This window comes from Mus musculus, chromosome 6 (genome assembly GCF_000001635.26).
Source record: "Mus musculus strain C57BL/6J chromosome 6, GRCm38.p6 C57BL/6J".
In the NCBI taxonomy this organism is placed as follows: Eukaryota; Metazoa; Chordata; class Mammalia; order Rodentia; family Muridae; genus Mus; species Mus musculus.
This window is the reverse complement of record NC_000072.6, coordinates 140,622,233-140,644,723: the sequence shown is the minus strand read 5'-3', so window position 1 is coordinate 140,644,723 and position 22,491 is coordinate 140,622,233. Positions and strand designations below refer to the sequence as shown.

The 22,491-nt window shown below is 45.2% G+C and overlaps 1 protein-coding gene across 9 annotated transcripts in view; it reads right to left on the bottom strand.

Annotated features, from left to right (window-relative positions):
* The window catches only part of Aebp2 (AE binding protein 2), a 56,019-nt gene extending 33,749 nt beyond the window's left edge, over positions 1-22,270 (bottom strand). For 2 of the 9 annotated variants that reach the window (XM_006506905.3, XM_006506906.1), the window contains exons 1-5: positions 20,380-21,261; positions 10,828-11,035; positions 6,957-7,064; positions 2,366-2,552; positions 652-776 (exon numbers count right to left, since the gene is read on the bottom strand). In XM_006506905.3, the coding sequence (XP_006506968.1) occupies positions 652-776; positions 2,366-2,552; positions 6,957-7,064; positions 10,828-11,035; positions 20,380-21,029 (1,278 nt within the window). In that variant the 5' untranslated portion in view covers positions 21,030-21,261. Of the gene's footprint in view, positions 1-651; positions 777-2,365; positions 2,553-3,229; positions 4,085-6,956; positions 7,065-10,827; positions 11,036-17,666; positions 17,840-19,688; positions 19,816-20,379; positions 21,262-21,665 lie in introns of those variants that run through there. The other 7 variants (NM_009637.4, NM_001005605.2, XM_006506909.3 and 4 more) reach the window with 6 other exon arrangements.
* Positions 22,271-22,491: the final 221 nt, after the last annotated feature.

Sequence of the window (22,491 nt, the reverse complement as noted above, 5' to 3'; positions counted from 1 at the left end):
TGAGATGGCTCAGTGGGTAAGAGCACCCGACTGCTCTTCCGAAGGTCCAGAGTTCAAATCCCAGCAACCACATGGTGGCTCACAACCATCCGTAACAAGATCTGACTCCCTCTTCTGGTGTGTCTGAAGACAGCTACAGTGTACTTACTATAATAATAAATAAAAAATCTTTAAAAAAAAAAAGTCCTCCTTCATGATATTGATGATATGTTCACACCCCCACACTAGCCCCACCCAAATACTTTTTTTGGCTTTTGGTACTAGAGGTTGAAGATTGACCCCACAGCCTCCATTATGCTAGGTAGGCAATTACTCTATCACTAAGTTCCACCCTTACTCTTCATTTTCAGCAACTACGTTGCCCAGGCGGCCTTACAGTCACTCTAGCCCGGGAAAGCTTGAACCTAAAGATGCCCGGGCTTCATGTGCAGAGTGCCAGGATTCACAGGCATATATATACTAACATATCACAGGCATATATATACTAACATATCACAGGCATATACTAACATATCACAGGCATATATATACTAACATATGAACAAAGCTGTGACTTTAACAAAGCCTCCTAAATTTTGATCAGTGTATAAATGTGAAGCCAGTGTATACTTTGCCGTTCTATCTAATTTGAAAGAAAAACAGAATACTTACAGTACTGTGGAAAACAACACTGTGTCCCTTCCCTAGACTTTCTATGTGAGCAGAGAGGTTAAAGCAGATGGCTCGATGTCTTATGGCATCCAGTGTTTGTGCATCGAAGAAATCGTGTGGCCGCGCTGAAAGGTTAAAGGCAGTTTAGAAGATGTCAACCGTGTGCTTTGCAAGCACAGAAGACTGCAGCTTTAACTGACAGAGAGCTAGCAAGTCCCTGCCCAGTGCCTAGCTGCACATGGCTTTGTCATCTGATACGGTGAAAACAGGCAGAATTCCAATTATCAATGAGTCCAGCAACTCCACTATCAGCCTCATAATCCACCAGCTTTATTTTTTTCATAAAAATTCTCAAAACCGCCAGGTGTGGTGGCGCACACCTTTAATCCCAGCACTTGGGAGGCAGAAGCAGGCGAATTTCTGAGTTTGAGGCCAGCCTGGTCTACAAAGTGAGTTCCAGGACAGCCAGGGCTACACAGAGAAACCCTGTCTTGAGCCCCACCACCACCACCACCACCACCACCACCACCACCAAAAAAAAAAATCTACTTTTTATAACAATGGCCACAACAGATTCCCTCAGTAAAGTGCCAAAAAAGCACTGCTTCAGGGGCTGGAGAGATGGCTCAGCAATTAAGAGCATTGCTTGCTCTTTCAGAGGTCCTGAGTTCAATTCCCAGCAACCACACGGTGGCTCACAACCATCTGTAATCACATCTGATGCCTTCTTCTGGTGTCTCCAAAGACAGCTACACTGTACTCGTCGTGTGTGTGTGTAGCACTGCTTCAGTGTCCCACGGGACAGGTGCATCTGAAGAACAGAGATTAAGCCCCAGCACTGTCTGCTCACCAGTGGCTCCCTTGGTTCCCAAAAGGCTTTCCATGTTTTACAGTTTAGAGAGCAACGTACACTCATCCTCTCCAAAAATAACCAAAAAACCAAAACCCTCACGTGCACAGCTGAGGACCCAGCACTTGGCTCGCCTCAGCAGCTGACCTCAATAGAGGCTGCAGGCGAGGGCGTGCGTGCCGATTCTAAACACAAACTGGGTACCGAGGTGCGCCCACCTTCACTTTCTAAGACTTTGTACACGGTGGTTTTGTAGTGACAGAAACATTTCCATGTTTTAGCCACCAGCTTTTATTTTTTTCTCCGTTCTCCACCCGCCTGCCCGCTCCCTGCCTCACCCTTGTGCCCTCACACACTGCACTCCACCTGTTTCCTCGTTCCAGAGGTGCTGATCAGTGGATCCAAAGAGTCAAGCCTGGGGCCCGCCCAGCTCTGTAGTTACGGCTAATTCCTAACTCCCAACACTTGTAAGCCTACTGTGTAATTATTTTAACCCAAAATATCAAAGGAGTGTCCTATATAGAACCCAGCAGTTAAGAGCATAATTTTCATATGTTCAAGTTGTTTCACAGTTCACACACATCCTATACTTTATCAAGTTATCAAGGTATTTAATTTATTTTATTTTTACCTCTGACATGCTCAAAATTTTCTAAAGTGCTTATAGAAACAAATATAGCCATGTTTTCAATGTTTCTAATTTATAACAAATCAAACTAGCTACCACCTACTTATCTAATTCTCTAAATATAAGCATTTTATATTCTAAAACCACATACACTTAATCCTCTTTTAGCATCTACAAACATTTCTCACTAGAGTCTCATTCTTTTCCCACAGAGACTTTTCTAAGTGAGCACTTACGTAATGAGCGCCGTCTTTTGTTCTTTAGTTTCCTCCGCTTGTTCATTCCAGCTTTAGAAGGAGATTCTTCTTTGGCCTTTGGCTGGCTAGAAACTTTTGAGGAGTTCTGCTGACTGAAGTGTGTGGGTACATGGCGAGCTAGCCCTCCCTGAGAAGCAAAGCTGGCATTGCAGCCACCAACTACACACTGAAAAGGAAAAAGAGTTGGCGTTACTGCTTGTGGTGTGGGTCATGGATGGTCTCAGCAGGTAAGCAGAGCTGTAACTGACTCTAGGAACGAACAAAAGCATTCCCTTCACTAATTCACTTCAAAACTAACTATGTTATTTAACTAGTGCACCTCTTGGCAGTGGCCTGGCTGTTCTCTGTCCACTGCACAGAAGCATAGACAGCATCATCTTCCTAGAGAAAAGATGTGTCTTAACAAACCAGGTCTAACAGGAACAGCAAGCTGGCCGGCTAATGGCTGTAGCCATCCCCAGATCTTCTATTTACACTATGACAGGGTCTCCCTATGGAAGGAGCCCTGGCCTCCACCTTGTTATTTACACCAGGCTGGACTCAATTCCCGGAGCCTCCCTCCTTTCCTGCAGAGCACTAGGACTAAAGCCACTCGATACCATCTAAAAATATAAGCTAGGGCTGGAGAGATGGCTCAGTGGGTAAGAGCACCGACTGCTCTTCCAAAGGTCCTAAGTTCAAATCCCAGCAACCACATGGTGGCTCACAACCATCTGTAATGAGACCTGACACCCTCTTCTGATGCATCTGAAGGCAGCTACACTGTACTTAGATATAATAAAATAAATCTTTTAAAAATTAAAAAAAATTTTTTTAAATAAGCTACTACAAACTCTTCAGATGCCTCCCTACAAATCTGTAATTGGTACAGTTCAACACCAACATCCAAAACACCACCCTACAACACACTCCCCATCCCAGGCTCTTCTATTCAAGACACTACCAGTCCTAACTTCGAGAAACCTCAGCACCATCTGCTAACAGGGAAAATCCTAGATTCCTTCAAGTACCTCCACGTGGCTCAGACTCGAAAGCTTTCCTCACCTGGGCTGTCATCACACCATCAATGCGAACACACCCCAAAATTAACACTTTCAATGCATCTGGGAAGTATGAACACCCTTATGCACATTTTTAAGCCCAAAACATCTTGTTAGTCACAGACGTGTCTATTCATAGCAGTGGAAATCAACAGCTCTATGCTTATGATTCATACAAAATTAATGACAAACCTAACATTCAACAAGCTCTTTATACAGTGCTAATAAAATAGCACCTAGCATTATTAAGAATCTACACACCTTATTATAAGTGCTCAGTGAGTTAGAAGAACGGCTCAGGATTTCAGTGCAAACACTTGCCAGTATCCACTATCATACAAGGTTCAAGAAAGTGATAGACAACACTAACTTCTTGCCCTGAAAGGCTAAGAATTCAGCAAGACACACAGAAAAAATAGTAACTTCAACAATAAAGCTAAATCCAAGTTACTGTAACTCAAAAGAGAAGCAGTCATCTATTCATAGTAAGGCAATGAGCTGGCTGTGTGGGTCAGTAAGGGCGCACCTACCTGAAACTTCAGTACCAGAGAATCTCAGATACACGTAATTTATTTTGTGTGCATTGGTGTTTTGCCTGCATGTCTATGTATCATACACTGTCCATTCAACAACGATGTCAGCAAAGCAGGATACTCACCTGCAGAAGAACGAAACCTCTCTATACAAAACTAATCCAAACTTGCAAGACCTTCATTTACAACCCAAAATGAGAAACTAAGACAAACACCTCAAAATGAGCACAGGCGCCGGGCAGATGGATGGGCTGCTGAAATGCTGACTGCACAGGCTGAAGACCTCAGTTTGGATCCCCAGCACCCCAATCTAGCCAGGTACAGCAGCATCCACCTATAATCCTAGCATTATATAACTTATATAATCTGTCGGGAGAGGCCAACAGGTAAGATTTCTGGAGCTCACTGGCAGATTAGCCAATGAGAGGCCAGCCCTAAGTGGAGAGTAGAGATGTAACTCAGTAGCAGCGTGCGTGGCTTATGAACAAGGCCTTGGCTCAGGATCAGGCATTCAAGGTCACTGGCAACTGCATAGTTTTGAACCACACCTGAGCTATGAGACATTATCTGAAGGAAGAGAGTGAGGGTGAGGAGCAACTGAGGCAAACACCCATTGTCAACGTCTGACCTAGATGTGAACATACGTCCCTCACTTATTCCCCACACAGCATCTATTCCTGAACAAGACTCCAATAAGGCCAAGATTACACAAAGTTAAAAGGCTTCAGTAGGACAAGCTGATATCTAGGCTGTATAAATAAGATTAAACACCAAGAAGTTAAAAAAAAAAAAAAAAACACCCTGCCAATCAGGAAAATGAGATGATCTCTAATGACCACACATATATTTCCTGTCTGGAGAGATGGCTCAGTGTGTAATTCAAGTTCCAGCGCCCATTTCGGACAGTTTCAAGAGATCTAATATCTTCTACCCCGCCCAACTACTTGAACATATAGGCAAGTACATGAGTCTACCAGTACACAGACAATAAAAATAATAAAAACAGACCAGGCAGTGGCACACGCCTTTAATCCCAGCACTTGGGAAGCAGAGGCAGGCAGATTTCTGAGTTCAAGGCCAGCCTGGTCTAGGCAGAGGCATGATTGTCTCTCTGAGATTGAGGCCAGCCTTGCTACAAAATGAGTTTCAGGCCACCTCCACAGAGAGTCTACCTCACAAAAAAAAACCAAAAAAACAAAACAAACAAAAACAAAAAACAGGGCTGGTGAGATGGCTCAGTGGGTAAGAGCACCCGACTGCTCTTCCGAAGGTCCGAAGTTCAAATCCCAGCAACCACATGGTGGCTCACAACCACCCGTAATGAGATCCGATGCCCTCTTCTGGTGCGTCTGAAGACAGCTACAGTGTACTTTACATATAATAAATAAATAAATCTTTAAAAAAAAAAAAATTAAAAAAAAAAAACAAAAAAAACAAAAAACAAAAAACAAATTTTGTAAAAGGCTAATTCCTGAAAGGAAAGGTGTGCTTTCCTTTAATCGGCGTGCGTTCTTCAGGGCCTGGAATAGGCACTGTCTAGATAGCTCTGTCTTGTTGGCTTACATGATTCCTTAGGACAGAGCAGGAGGAGGCAGTTCACTGAGTACATCCTATGTTCATGTGCTTGCTTATGGACACAGAAACACTCTCTATCAGTTATACACTATAATACAGTCCTAACATCTTTAAAAACCTCTTGCCTTTCTCCACTGGGAGTTGGGTATGGTAGAGCATACCTTTAATTGCAGCCCTTGGGAGGCAGGCAAGCAGATCTCTGTGAGTTCAAAGCCATTTTGGTCTACACAGTCAAGTTTCAAGCCAGCCAGTTAAATGCTGAGACCCCAGTTTCGCCTCCCAAACCCTAGTAAGTAACTAAACATTTCCCAGTCAAAAACCAGTCAGGATATGGGGGGTCTCAACCGTGTTGTCCAGAGTGGCTCACGCCTGGGCTCAAGCAACCCCCTGCCTCATCCTACCAACTTCCTTGGCCTGTAAGCTCCTGGATGCCTCTACCTCTAATGTTCCTAGTACCTTCAATTTGTTCATGACTCTCCTCTCTCTCTCTGGTTTTGGTTTTTCGAGACAGGGTTTCTCTGTGTAGCCCTGGCTGTCCTGGAACTCACTCTGTAGACCAGGCTGGCCTCGAATTCAGAAATCCGCCTGCCTCTGCCTCCCAAGTGCTAGGATTAAAGGCATGTGCCACCACCACCCAGCTGTTCATGACTCTCTTAAAATAAATCCTCAGAATAGAATGACTACATTCTTTGACAAAACTCATAGATCAAAATTCATATATATGAATGACACTCATCTACATTATGGTTTTTAAAAATTATTAAAGTTCTTTATGGTGATCCTATAAATCTTGTGGCATATGCTTGCCATAATTAGAAAACAAATTATTTTAAAAGTTAAAAGAACTTTAAAGATATCCCAAAACACATGTTTGTTAAGGACTTGTACTTTCTTTATTCCATAACAGTATTACCTGACAGTGAGACAGCAGTCAGATCACAGGGTGTAATTGGTTATATGTCTCAACACTATCTGGCCATTTGCTGGTTTAAAAGGTGCTCGCCTTTTTTTTTTTTTTTTTGCTCTGTTCTTCACCCTGAACTTATTTTATTTATCCCCAGCATCTTCTGAAATGTAAGCATCAACAAAATTGTTAACAAAAAGATCTTTTCCATTCTTAGAAAGCACCAGGGTCAAATCTGTGGGAGACGCTTGCAGGACTCTACATTTGCTCCTCAGTACTGAAAGGAAATTTTTAGAAGGCCCAAAGTATGCTCACTACACAGGTCAGCCAGGTATGGTGGCTCAACCTGAAATGCTAACACTGGGAGGCCAAGGAAGCAGGGCTGCCAAGACTTTGAAGCCAGTTCGGTCTACATAAGGAGTTTCACAACCACCTGAACAGATTGCAGAGTGAGACCTTACCTTTAAAAAGGAGAGATGAGTTCACAATGTGACTTTATGAATCCCTCATCTACATACCTTGAAAGGCTTGTCTCCACTGTGTGTCAGCATGTGCCGCTGTAGCCAACTCTGACTGGTTGACGGGGTGTTATACACCTTGCAACCTTTCCACAAGCAAACGAACACCTGTTAAAAATAAAGACAGTGTCAGCATTTATCTCAAAGACTTTGGATCCTCGTAATTTCAAATATGATGAAAATCTTCACTGATAAACACTGTGCACTCAATGAAAATACATTCCATTCTAAGTTTCTCAACAGAGCGCATGCAGTCTGCCCCACTCTCAGTGCTGGGTCCTTTCCCCTCCAATACACTCCTGAGGATGAAGATCCACAGAAGGTGACAATCTCCAGGCACTAAGACAAGCTTACTTACATTGTATAATAAAGGAAGAAACATTTACTAGTTCTGACTACTAAGCAAATATGACAAAAATGCTCAATAAACTTTAACTAGTAGGTAAGCTTTAACTTCAAAGAATGAGTCAAAAGTTACACTTTATGTAAGCTATATTTCAAAGTTTTCTACTCACAGATTCCTATTCTCACATGCCTACTTGGGCAGCAAGCACCTCAGTCCATGAACTAATGACTGAGTCAAGGTGAGCTTCTGGGGTCTACTTTGGCTGACTTTCTCAGATGGACTCGTGACATGGGCCTGACCTAGCTCCTTAGCAGGCACAGTAGGTAGAACTGTCAGGTAGGACTGTGTCCTCCAGTGGTTGGTAGAGTACTTTCAGAGAATACACACACAAACCTGGAGAATCTCGGTCCAATGACCATGCTGACATTAGCTCAGCAATTGGAAAGTAGAGGTAAGAGACTCACAAGAGGCCAGCCTGGATTATACAGACCCGATCTCAAAAAACCAGAACTTACTCTATTGAACAAGGCAACATCACTGTTGCCCTTGTAAACGACTGCTCCCAGGACACTGCACATAACTTCACTTAGGCAGGCACTACATTTCAAAACACATCCTCCTCAATGATTGATTCCTGGCCCTCCTCTGTTCATCCTACAATGCTTCGCTCTCCAAGGTTTAAAAGTCCCTTTAGCCGGGCGTGGTGGCGCACGCCTTTAATCCCAGCACTCGGGAGGCAGAGGCAGGCGGATTTCTGAGTTCAAGGCCAGCCTGGTCTACAGAGTGAGTTCCAGGACAGCCAGGGCTATACAGAGAAACCCTGTCTCAACCGCCCCCCCCAAAAAAGTCCCTTTAACCACTCACTAGCAGAGCAGGCTTGTAATTGCAGCTGCTCAGCAGGATTGAGGCAGGACCTGAGTGCAAAGCCGACCTGGGCTACAGAGGAAGCTCAAGGGGTAACCACAAAGGATATTGTTCAATATCCCTGCCATGAAAAACATTCCCAAGATTACTTCTGGACCAGTGAGGTGACCCAGTGGGTAAAGGCACTTGCCACCAAGCCCGATAAACTGAGTTCAATCCTCAGATTCACATAGTGAATGAAATAACCAATACTGGCAAACTGCCCTCTGATCTCTACACTCCCACCTCCCCCCACATACAAAATAAACAAACAGATAAATGTGATACAAACACGTATTTAGACAGATACTTAAAAGGTTCCTTAAAGGACTGGAGAGATGGCTCAGCAGTTAAGAGCACTGACTGCTATTCTAGAGGTCCTGAGTTCAATTCCCAGCAACCACATGGTGGCTCACAACCATCTGAAAACAGCTATAATATACTTATAAACATTAAAAAAAATAGTATGTTTTTAAAAGTTCCTTAAAGAAACCCAGTGTAGCGGGTGCAGTGAATGGCACAGGCCTTTTATCCCAGCCATCATTCCTGAGGCAGAAGCAGGCAGATCTGAAAAGTCAGGGTCAGTGTAGTCTACAGTGAAATCCTGTCTCAAAATAATTCTAGGAAAAGAAAATGGTTAAATGCTATACATTACAGGAAATAATTCAGTACTGTTTGGTAAGCACACATATATACTCCTCAGTGTAAATCTCCTGACTGCTAATGATGGACTGAACTGTCTTAAGTTTTCAACCCAAGTAACATCAACAGAAATATTAACATAGCTGGGCACACCTTTAATCCCAAATCTCCAGAGGCAGAGGCAGGCAGGTTTGTGAGTTGCAGGATAGCCAGGACTACCCAGATCAGCAGTCTTGAAAAACTAAAACATATAAATAAAAAAGGAAGGGAGGAAGGAAGGAAGGAGGGAAGGAGGGAGGGAAAAAGGAAGGGAAAAAATATATATCAACACAATATTTAAAAACAAGATAACCCTAGTTTTCTAGCACTGGAGACTTTCAATTTTATTTGGATGACTTAGTTTTTTAAGACAGACCCCCTCATCCATCTCACATACAACCACCAAACCCAGACACTATTGCATATGCCATAAAGATTTTGATGACAGGACCCTGATATAGCTGTCTTTTGTGAGGCTATGCCAGTGCATGGCAAACACAGAAGTGGATGCTCACGGTCAGCTATTGGATGGATCACAGGGCCCCCAATGGAGGAGCTAGAGAAAGCACCCAAGGAGCTGAAGGGGTCTGCAACCCTATAGGTGGAACAACATTATGAACTAACCAGTACCCCACCAGAGTTGTATCTCTAATTTGCATATGTAGCAGAGGATGGCCATCAATGGGAGGAGAGGCCCTTGGTCTTGCAAAGATTATATGCCCCAGCATAGGGGAATGCCAGGGCCAGGAAGCAGGATTGGGTGGGTAGGGGAGCAGGGTGGCAGGAGGGTATGGGGGCTTTGAGGATAGCATTTGAAATGTAAATGAAGAAAATATAATAATAATAATAATAATAATAATAATAATAATAATAATAATAATAATAATAATAGACAGGCCCCCTCAATGTGGCCCAGGCTGACCTCTACCAGGAGTCTGGCTCAACCTCTCACGGACCAAGATTTTTACAGACCTGCTACTAGATTTTTAGAGACCTGCTGGCTCTATTAATCTAAAATCTTAAGTGACTACACTTTTTTTGAGACAGGGCTTCTCTAAATAGTCTTGGCTGTCTTAGAGCTAGCTCTGTAGACCAGGCTAGTGCCAAACTCAGTGATCCACCTGCCTTTGCCTGCCAATCGCTGTGATTAAAAGTGTGCGCCGCTGTCACCTAGCAAAGTGACTAATCTGGGGCTTTCCGAGGGACCCTGTCTCTCAAAAAAACCAAGGAATGGACAGGGAAAGAGAAGGGAAGGAGAAATAAGAAAAGAGGAAAGAAGAACCTAAGACTTTAGATGCACAACTGTAGCTATTTCACAAGTGGGTGTGCTTTGTTTTATGTTATTTTCCTTAGTCCTCCTTTGTAGAGTGCTTGTGTGTTTTGCCTAAATATCAGTTTGAGCACTGCATGTGCACCTTACTTCAGAGGACAAGTGAGAGCGCTGGATTCCCTTGGCACTGGAGTTCTAGGAGACCAGAACCTGAGCATGTCACTATGTAGAGTCAAAAGCAACTATACACATAAAAGTAAATAAAATTTTAAAGGGGGCTGGAATGATGGCTCTAATCCCTTCAAATTACATGTACTGGCTACATGTACAACCCTGGCACCATCTCTCAGGCTGCCTCCCACAGGAGTCGCACAAGTGACACTGGTTCCCAGATGTTCTCCTCTCCAGTGCCAGAACCTTGGGAGTCACTGTGTCCATTTATATACGTCTACTACAGCTTTAAAGGGTTTGTTTCTTCAAAACAACCTATCTAGGAACAAACTGAAATCTAAAATTTTTATCATGTAATCCTAGCAAGCAGATAGGGTAATAACAATATTTAAGAGGGAAATTCACCAATTCCTCTCATGAAGAAAAAAAATCCTATTTGCAATTATAAATAATACAACCAAACAAACAAACAAAGAGTGAAAAAGAATGGCAAAACCAACCCCTCCACGCTGACCATCGACATGTATGGAGCGAATGTGGTCTGCCAGGTCTGGGCTGGAGTTGAAGCATGCCTGGCACTGGTCCCAGCAACAGTTATAGGCAATGTGTTTGCTTGAAGCAGTCGTGCTCCCCTGTCCATTCATCATGGCCGGGGTTGAGCGTCCACTGGAAATTGTGCTGTCTATGTCCATTAGCGTACTGCTTATGCTATAAGAGAAGAAAAGGGCTGTTACTGTTAGAAAGTCACCAAAACCATTACGATCTTATAAATACTGAATACATCCAACATTCTGCTCCTTACAACTAACATACTGAGCACATTCTCCATGCCACTGCAATGCTTTGAGATTAGTTGGCAATAAAGTACAAGGCAAAAATACAACAGTGCCTCAAGATCAAATACAAAACTGGGTGGTGTGGGGCAGAGGCAGGACTGCCAAGAATTGGAAGATAGCTTGAGAGAATGATCCACTGTGAATATATCTTAAAATCTAACCATCACCACTGCCACACACACACACACTCTCTCTCTCTCTCTCTCTCTCTCTCTCTCTCTCTCTCTCTCTCTCTCTCACACACACACACTCTCTCTCTCACACACACACACACACACTCTCTCTCTCTCTCACACACACACACACACACTCACACACACACACTCTCTCTCTCACACACACACACTCTCTCTCTCTCTCTCTCACACACACACACACACACACACAGAGCCTTTTTTAAAAATATGTACAATTTTGACTATATTATGTCTCTATGCCACCTGGTGCCCAAGGATACTAGGAGGGCATTGGGTCTCCTAGAACTGGTATTTATGAATCACCATGTGAATGCTGGGAATTGAACTTAGGTCCTCTAGCATATAAACCACTCTTCAGTCTCTTATAAATTGTTTTTGTTTTCTGATACTAAGTCTCCCTCTACAGCCAAGGCTGGTCCAGTAACTCAGTATCTGTCTCCCTGGTGTTGAGATTAACTGGCCTTCCTTTGCCTCTAGGGATTGAGGTTGTTTTTGTTTTGTTTTGAATTATTTATTTTATGTATGAGTACACTGTCACTGTCTGCAGACACAAGAGGGCATTGGATCCCATTACAGATGGTTGTGAGCCACCATGTGGTTGCTGGGAATTGAACTCAGGACCTCTGGAATAGCATAACCCTGAGCCATCTCTCCAGCCTCAGGATTGATTTTCTTTTCTTTTTCTTTTTTTATTAGATATTTTCTTTATTTACATTTCAAACTTTTTTAAAAGATTTATTTATTTATTATATGTAAGTACACTGTAGCTGTCTTCAGCCGCACCAGAAGAGGGCATCAGATCTCATTATGGGTGGTTGTGAGCCACCATGTGGTTGCTGGGATTTGAACTTCGGACCTTCGGAAGAGCAGTCGGCTCTTACCCACTGAGCCATCTCACCAGCCCTATTTCAAACTTCTTTAACACTCATTTTATACCTGTAGCCCGCTTTTTGGTTTTGGTTTTGAGGCTGTGTTTCATGCTTCTAACTCCCAGGCCATCTAGGAATTTTCAAGTGGCTTCTTAGGGACTTGCTTTGAGTTTTTTTAGATCTATGAATGGTAGATTGATAATAAATTAATAGAAACAAAAAATTTCATGGGGGGGGGGAGACCACAACTTGCAGGGGTTGCTCTTCCCTTCATCAGGCATGGCAGAGGGCACTTTTAGCTGCTAAGTCATCTTGATAGCACACCCCTCACCCATCCCCCAAAAAATCAGTCTTGCCATGCTGCCCAGGCTAGCAATGAATGAACTTTGTTTTTGTTTTGTTGTTGTTTTTTTTTGGGGGGGGGGTGCGGTTCAAGACAGGGTTTCTCTGTGTAGCCCTGGCTGTCCTGGAACTCACTCTGTAAACCAGCCTGGTCTTGAACTCAGAAATCCGCCTGCCTCTGGGATCAAAGGTGTGCGCCACCACGCCCAGCTGAATAAACTTTTAAAATTCATCTCTATCTATCCCAAAAGACTGAAATGTCTATCAATCAGTTTTAGTTTGTGAGATCTTGCTACTGGTTTCTAGGGGGTTGTTTTGTTGTTTTGTTTGAGACAGCCTGGTTCTTGTTCTGTAATTGAGGGCAGCTTTGAACGAATAGACCTCCTACAAAACCATCATCACATCTGGCTCCTCACATTTTTATTATGAAAAAGCTCAAATTGGGCTATAACAAAGTGGTAGGTTGCCTCCATAGCAGGTCCAAGATCCAATACCCAGCACCAACGTTAGTGAGATTCAGTCTCAGACCAGGGTGCATCACATTAGAGGAATGCTTGCCTGTCTATTAACCATGAAGACCTTGTTTCAATCTCCAGGACCAAAAAAACAAAGCAAAAGGTAAAAGCAAGGTGGAAAATTGGGGGTGGGGGAGCCCTCAGTTCAGGTAACATGGGTTTCAATCTGACAATGTCTCCAAACCAAACAAATCGACTGTAGAGGTGAGTGAGGGCGAGAACCACCTCCCGCAAAGCTGTTCTGACCTCTGCAGACATGCCTTCACACATGCACATGAAGTAAGTTAATGTAACAAAGTCTAAAGACCTGCCCTACAAATCAATGCTAATCAAATATCACTTTCATTTTTATGTATTGTGGCTCCATATATAATTCCACTTGAGGAAAAATTTTCAATCACTACTGGAAATTCGTAAGTTGTTTTAATTCTGAATGACACAGGTAGCTGTACATATTTATGGGGCATCTGTACAAATGGCTGAGCAAACTAAAGAACACCCCTGTAACCTGTTGTAGTACTTACAATAATCACTGCCGTGCAGGAGGGAACACAGAATTTATTCCAACTGCAGCAGTGTACTCTGTAAATTGTTTTTAAATTGTATTTTCTCAACACACATCAAAATGTCCACTACTGTGAAGAACAGCATTTTTATATTAAAGGGTTGGAACCCACTGTGCTCTGAGTGTGACAGGAAAGGATTAAGGCACCAGGAACTTAGCCTGAATGCTTACTCCAAATCCTTCCTTCAAGACAAATGAAGGTCCTGGTTTGAAGATTCCAGTAAGAACTTCCCTAATCTCTAAGAGATCAGACTTTTCCCCTTGTCAATAATGAAAAGCACAATCTTTAGGAACCTTTCAATTCACCTAATTAGTACAAAATCCTAAATATACATAGTGGGTTAAATATATAGGGAATCTGGGGACTCCTGCATGTGTGATACATCTCTACAGCCTATAAAACAAGGATTCCAAAATTCTATTTTTCAGGATAGTATATGGGCCACCTAGTGTGACATGCCTGTAAGCCTCTGGCAGCGGGAGGAGGGCTCACCAGCAGTTCTGATCTAGCACTGAACTGTCTGTCCCTCTCAGGATGCAGGTGCAGAGCTCACACCTGCAACTGTTAGCTTTTGCTGCCCACTGGACACATTGTTAACCAAGTTCCAGGCTAGTCTGAGCAAACAGTGAGAGCCTATCTCAAAGAGGGCAGAGGGGATAAATAGGATGAAGCAAACGTGAGCCTATGTACCAAATGAAAACTGCTTAAGCTGGAGGCAAAAAAAAGTATACGTCTAAGAGCATTGAAAAGGGTCGTCAGAGTAAACAATATAACCTTAGGCTTTTTAGTTGGGGTGGGTTGTTTCTGACTCAGGTCTTGCTTTGTATCCCAGAGTGGCTTTGAACTTACAAAAGGAATGAATGAGCTGTGTGTGACAAATCATCTAACTGCTAGCAACAAAGACGTCGTGCTACTAACAGGTGCTTCTCTCCACCTATATCTGCTGCTCACTAGGACTGCTCTAGCCAGGCACCTGCTTTCCTTCCCACGTCTCTGCACTTGGGTGGCAGAGGTGGACATCTCTCTGAGTTCCAGGTTTGCCAGCGCTAAATAGTAAGACCCTGTTTCAAAAAATAATTAAAAACTCAGGATAAGGGACTAGAGAGATAGCTTAAAGTATAACATATGGCTGTCACGCTGAACTGATCATAAAAAATTAGAAGTACATTAAAAATCATTAAACTAAACCAAGAAATTATTACTGCTATTGCTCTAATTACATCTAATTATCACAGTAAAACTAATAGCCAAAAAGGGTTTTTCTAATCAAAATGAAAAAAAAAAAAAAGACTACTGTCTATCTGCACAATGACTCCTCTAGAAAAAGACAAAGGATTTGTCTCCCCAAGACCCAGCAGCATTCACTAAATTGGTCAAAGGGGACTTTATGCAACAATGATGAAATGCAGTCTGTGGAAAACAAGCAGGCTGCTCTCCTCTACAGCCTCTCACTCCACACTGAGTATGTTTCTCCAGTAGACAGACCTGCAGTGCTACTATACCCACGGTTCTCTAGCTGGAGACAGGAGCAATCACCATCAGACTATATAGTTACACAACAAAGTTTCTTTACATTGAAAGAAAAAAACAAAAACAAAAACAAAAACTGTGTTTTCAGGAGGCTGGACACACCCTGGGTAAGAACAAGGCAGCTCTTGCAAAGGGCCCAGATTCTCTTCTCAGCACTCACACTGGATGGCTGGCTAGCAAACACCTGCAACTCCAGCTCCAGGGGATCTGAAGTCTCTGGCCTCTCAGGCACCTGCACTCACAAAGACCCAACAGAGATACAGACATACAAAAAAAAAAAATAGTTTTATAAGTTGCAGAAAAATGTAATCCAAAAAATGACATTTAAAGAAAAGCTGGAGCCGGGCGTGGTGGCGCACACCTTTAATCCCAGCACTCCGGAGGCAGAGACAGGCGGATTTCTGAGTTCGAGACCAGCCTGGTCTACAAAGTGAGCTCCAGGACAGCCAGGGCTACGCAGAGAAACCCTGTCTCGAAAAACCAAAAAAAAAAAAAAAAAAAAAAAAGAAAAAGAAAACCCAAAAACAAACAAACAAACAAAAAAACAAATGACAGGTAAAGTATAATAAAATAGTGACTTGTGATTGATCAAGTTTGCTGAGCTAGATGTAGTAGAACTTGCCTGTAATCCTAACAGTTTGAAAATCATGTTGTGGTACAAGGATCAGGAGTTCTATGCTAGCCAGACTACACAGACCCAATCTTAATAAACAAAATTATTTGCTAGGAGCTATGGCAAAATCTACCTTGGAATTTAAAGTCTAAACGTCAACATACCTGATGGATCAAGTGGGAAATATGTTATCACCCTACCTTCCAAAACAAACAAACAAACAAAAACTAAAAAACAAAAACCCCATACCTAACAGGTGCTGCACTCACACTCCCAAACACACACACACACAAAACCACAATCTTTAGAAATATCTAGTTTATAATACTATTAAATATGCTTTAACCTATTTCTCAGCCACTTTGTAGGACATATCATTTAATCAATTTAGAAATGAGTCACTTTCACTACAATACTTCTAATAGAAGGCTGGAGAAATAACTCACATTAACCCATGGGCAAACACTACTCTTCTGAAGACAAAGCATGGTTCCCAGGACCCACCACAGGAGGCTCACAGCTGCCTGGAACTCCAGCTCCAAGGGACCAAAGCCTCTCATCACTTGCACCCTCTAAACACATAACTACATTTAATTTAAAAGAAGTCTTTCAAACACAAAAATGTCTAATGCATGTTTGTAAAGGACATCATTAAATCAAATATTCTAATATCTAGGCATTACTAGAGTTAATTGTTTTTCTATAAAAGGAACATGCATACTTAAAAAAATGTGAATAAATTTTAAGGCATAACAGAAGATTAACTCAACATTTAACGTGTTCTTTTTTCTTTTAAGACAGAGTTCTTCTGTTTCAACCCTGGTTGTCCTGGAATTTGCTCTGTAGACCAGGGTACTGTCTCTGCTTCCAGAGTGCTGCGATTAAAAAGGCATATACCACCACAGCTTCCCTAAATGTTTCAAAACCTGAAAAACTAACCATTCCAGTAGAAAAAGTTCAGAAGATAAGGTAAGGATGTTGCTGTCACAGGAATGCCTCACCTTTTAAAGGACTTTTAAAGCTACTATATCTTCCCATCAATTAACTACAAAACTTACAACTCCCTTCCATGAAATCAGCTATGAATCAATCCAGAGCTTGGTGCACTCTGAAGGGTAAGCTCAAGAATGAATGCTGGCTCCTAAGCAGCACGGTAGCTCACACGTGCAATCCCAACATTCAGGAGACTGAAGGCTGTCAGGAGTTGGAGGCTAGCCTAGGTCAGAGTGAATACCAAGCCAGGCTAAACCAGAGACAGACTATGTCAAATAAATAAATAAATAAATAAATAAATAAATAAATGAATAAATAAATAAATAAATAAATAAATAAATAAATAAATAAATAAAGGATCTTTAACTCCGAATCATAAAACTCAAAGCCAACAAGAGGTATTTCACAATTTCACTATTAAGGGTTCCTCACACAGATGAAAAAGCTACTACCCCGAAATGATCACCACAATAGCATTTTTTTTTCAGCTTCCAATGTTTAAAAGCATTAAGAAAGCAAGAATGGGCCAGTGAAGTGGTTGAGCTGGTAAATGCATTTCCTGTAAAGCCGGCTGCCCTGAGTTCATACAGATCACACAAGCTGGAGAGAACAAGTCCCCCTTGAATTTTGTACTGCACCTGGTGTACACACATACACCAATAAATAAATGTTAATAAATTAAAGGAAAAAAGGAAGCAAGCATGCTTGTTTAACCTTATCTGTACTTAATACCCATACTACTCTTCATTGAGTTATGTCAAAATTGATATCCAATACCAAATCAAACCAAATTACTTAACAATTGTTTAACCAGAAATTCACTGTCCCCTGAAAGTAATGGAGAGGGTGGGGGGTGAGGACAACTCTGAAACACATACCACTTATTATTTCAGGTGAACTATTCTAAGCCAGAGCTGTAAGCCACTGCAGTCGCACTGTCCTCTTCCATGAAGGACTTGATCCTCCGGCCCCCCAAACCATGGTGTGGACAGCTCCCCAAGGGACATCTCAAAGGTCTAACGGTAGATGGGACCCAGTCCAAGCTTTCTCTGTTGTGCAGCAGAAAGAAGCAAACCGACCTGAGCTTGAGGCCAGCCTGGACTACATAGACAGAGTTGCCCCCCCCCCCCGCCCCCAAAAAAAGACAAAGGGAAAAAAAAAAGAAGAAACTCACAGGCTCTTGCCATGCTCAATCTCACAGCATGGACATAATGTGACCAGCCAGCTTCCTGCTCCTGCCCCAATGCCTTCCTACATGTTCCAAGTATTTCCGAATCAGGGTGGATTTGAACCTTCCCATCCCACCCCACCCTACCCGCTGCCCCTAGAACTATGAACCAAAATAAACCCTTCCTTAAAGATGAAATAAAGTGAACTATTCCAAGTTCTTCTGAGAGTACTGGAGGTGCGGACCTTGTTCACACCCAGCTGCATCTCTCCCAATGCTATTTTCTGTGAGACACTCGTTTGTTTCCATAGCTTAATGGACGTTAAAACACCCCCTCTCGTGCATCATCAACATGAGGGTGACATGGCAAACATGCATGATGATGAATAACAGTACGTGCTTCATGTGGAGTTGGAGTCAGCAGTGTCTCTGAAGGACAGCCTCGATTTTACCTGAACAAAGTGACAGCTTCCAGCAGCACACAGCAGCCCCCAAAACAGGCTGTGCCACAGGGTCTCTTAAAGATACTGGCCTCCCCAACCACATCTACAGTTTAGCACAACCTTTCTAGGTTTTCCTAAGGAGCAGTCTGATTTACACCCATTCGGTTCTTGTGGTAGATTAGATACTAGGTGGACACTGAATTTGGGAGGCTGAGGATTTATTTCTGTGAATCCCAGACCAGCCTGGGCTACAAAGTGAACCTCTGTCGTAAAGATTGTTGGAGAAAGAGCAAGTAGTTACTTATCTCAGTTTTAAAGTGTCGAAAAGAATTCCTGAGGTTTTTCCAGGCAGTCCCTATCACTGACTAGGAACGTGCTCATCTTTGCTCATCCCTTATCACTGACTAGGAATGCGCTCATCTTTGTTGGCAACCAGAATCCCTAAAGACCTCAGGGTGCTGTAACTTCAAACCAAAGCAAAGTCCAAGGATGCCGTGGTGAGGGGCGAAGGTAGGTAAGGTTGAATTCTCAAGAAAGAGCAACTGGGTTATATTAGGCCGACACCCTTCCCCCTAACCCCAAACACAACCCACGGTGAGAAATCACTATTGACTTATAAATTCTAATCTTCAAAAACTAGCAGGTGGTCAAAAGTAAATGCTAATGTACCTTAGGAACATTAAGCATGAGGTTCTTTGGATTAAAAATCAACTTCGATTATGAAATTTTACAATCAAAAATTAGAGCAGCAACCAAAACATACATTTCTTAAATGTACTATCTAGAACAGTGGCAATTACTCCAGATACCTCCCCATACATGACTGCAAAAAAAAAGTCACCACGGGGGATGTGACTCCCACATCTTAGTACCACTGTATATATAATGGTGCTTTTGTAAGCCACAGTCTACTTTTTTAAACCTGCACGCCTGTATCTTGTGACTCCCAATTATTTCCGATTCAGCAAAGCAACTGTAAAGGACATCAATTCAAATCTACTGTTCCTTTCCACAATGCTCTTTCTGTGTTTTAAACTTGGTCCCTCAGATTTGATGACCAAAACTCAAATCCCCTGAGATGATATAACTGACAGATGTGAGGGATCTGAGAAGCAGAGATTACACATAACGGACCAGCAGTTCTTTTTAAAAGTAAAGCAAAGCCAGGGGTGGGGGTCTCCTCCCTGCACAAGTTAGTTCTGTGAGTTCCAGGAGACCAGCCATATTGGAAAACACTTGTCAATTGCAGTTCTGACAAGTGTTCCCGAACACCGATGCACGAAGCTAACCTTGTGTACCGAGGTGTACATCAAGGGCCTCTGGAGCTCGGCTGGGGCGTCTGGGCCATTTTGGGGGGGCTGTCTCCGGGACAGAGTCGTCCTTCGATCCGAAAGGAGAACCGCGCGCCGAGGAAAGGAGGGTGGGGAAAGGAGAGTTGAGGGGGGATGGTGAGGAGTTGGAAGCCGCTCAGCGGCAAGAGGGGCGCGGCGGCCGCCCGGGATTTCCAAGTTGAGATCTGGGGGGGAGGGGCTGAGAATCAGGGGGCGGGAGATCCCGGAGAGAAAGTCCCCAGGTCTGGGGTCCCAGAGTCTGGGGCAGGGGAGATTCCGGCGAAGCCGTTCCCAAGGTGGGCAGGCGGGCGGGGCAGGGAAGGAGAAGCAAGAAACGGAAAGGACTGCGGCGAGAAAGTCCCCTCGGTCCCCTCGGCGGAGCCCGGGAATCTACAGAGCAAGGGATCGCTGCTAGAAGGGTCCCCCCCGCCCCCCGCCCCGCGCTGGGCCAAAGGGTCCAGGAGATGGGAGGGGATCGGGCAAGGAAGTCAGCTCAATGGAGTCCAAGAGGAGTCCCCTAGGTCCCCTCTGTGGGGTCCGGGAGGAGTCCCCTAGACGGGATCCACGCAGAGTCCCCTCGAATCAGGAAGAAGTCCCCTGAGTCCCCCTCGTCGAGGTCCGGGAAGGGTCCCCTTGGCGGCGCACTGACCTGTCCTCCGAGTCCATGCGGCTCAGCGGCTCCCCGTCGGACGACATCTCCAGGCTGCCCCGCCGGCCCCCGGAGGTCGCGCTGCTCCCGCCTCCCCCGGTGCCGTAGCCCTCGTCGCCGCCGCTCGACACCACGCTACTGCTGCTGCTACCGCCACCGCTGCTGCCCGGGCCGCCCGGGCCGCCCCGCGGTCCCTTGGGCTCCTCCAGGCCCTCCTTCCCGTCCCCATCGCCGCTGCTGCTGCTCGCCGCGCCCGGGCTCAGCGAGCGCGTCTCGTCGCCGCTGCAGCCGCCGCTGCTGCTGCCCACCAGGCTCTCGGCGCTGCTCTCCTCCTCCGCGCCGCCGCTGCTGCTGCCCTCGTCCTCGTCGTCCTCCTCGTCCTCGTCCTCGTCCCCGCCCGCCTGGCTGGCGCTCTCGGGGCTCGGCTCCGACATGGTCTCCGCCTCGCCGCCCCCCGCGCCGCCGCCCGCTCCCCCGTTCAACAGCAGCGCGGCCACCGCCTCTGCCTCCGCCTCCTCGTCATCCTCCTCCTCCTCTTCCTCCGGCGGCTCGGCCCGGCCGCGCGCCGCGGGCCCGGGGCTGCCGGGGGACAGCGGGCTGAGGCGGGAGAGCTCCTCCAGGTCGGCCATGTCGGCGAGCGCGGCGGCCATGGCGGCGCCTGCTGCTCCTCCGCCTCCTCTCGCCGCCGCCTCCTCGCCCCCGCCACCCCCCGCTCCGCGCCCGCACGCCCCAAACTCCGCGCGGCCGCCGCAGAGCGGGAGGAGGGCCCGCGGGGCTGCGTCAGGCTGCACACGCGCTACGGAGCCCGCGCGGGGACACGCGCCGGAACGCGCGCACTCACGCGGAGGAGGCAGCGCGCCTGCGCGCCGCGGCGGCCCCGCCCCTCCAGAGTTTCTTTGGGCCTTCCCACGCCTTCCCGCTCCGGGCGGAGGCGGGACGAGCCCTCGAAACCCGAAGTCGGTGGGGATTTTCACAGCCCTGGACTTCTACAGAGAGAAGGAGAAGCATCGGCTCAGAGAGAGAGAGAGAGAGAGAGAGAGAGAGAGAGAGAGAGAGAGAGAGAGTGTGTGTGTGTGGTTTGCGGGGGAGGTGGTGTCCTGTAGAAGGAAGCCGTAAGTGGAGCAAGTGTCTGGCCGTCTGAGCGCTTGCCATACTCAAAAGACAGGTCTCAGACATGTGCAGAAAGTTCGATAAATCGGTTTTTTTTTGTTTTTTGTTTTTGAAGCGCCGAGCCGATGTCCACACCGCGGAGGCAGAGGCTTGACTCGCAAGCCAGGCTTGCTTACCTGTCCCGATGTCCCAATGACCCAAGGAGGGCAGCTCAGACGAGGCGGGCGTTGCTTTGGCTCGAGATCCTCGCAGGTTTTAAGTCCTGGAGCTTCTAATAAAATCTGGGGTGACACTTGTAGGCAGGCTGAGTTCTTGGGGTGTAGCGCTGGCCGTTGAGGGCTCTAACCGCTCTTCCAGAGGAGCCGGCGGTCGGTTTGCAGCACCCACAAGGCGGCTCACAACTGTCTAATCCCAGCAGCTCTGACCACATCTCCCGGCCTCCCTCCCAGTCTGGTGGGTGGTGCACACAGGTACCTCACCTAAAAGGCACACCTTTAACCCCAGCCCTAGGGTGGCCGAGGCAGGAGGGTCTCCGAGATTCCGAGGCCAGCCTGATCTATATAGCGAGTTCCAGGCCAAACTGAAATCCTGCCTCACAAAAAGGGAGGGTGTGAAGAAGAAAGCAGGGAAGAGGTTACTACTCCTACTAATGAAAGGCTCCTCCCTATCCCCAGGCAAGAGTCAAACCTTCCCTTTACAGCTAGGGAAGCATTGCATCTTCCTGAACTTCTCGGTAAGGGAATGCTTTGTAAATAAGCTTTTTGTAAAATAAAGACCTGGAGTTTATGAGGAAGGCTGGTGAGCAGCCCACATCACACCCTGACTCCGGGGCACATCTGATGCTCTGGAGTGGGGAAGCAGTCTCAGAGAGCATTCCCTCATTCATTCTTAGTAGATCTTCACACACAAAGAGAGAGAGAGAGAGAGATCCCCCAGGTGGAGTATTTTCATGTTTCTAGAATTCACTGCCCTAATTTAAAAAATAAACATAATAAAAGAAAC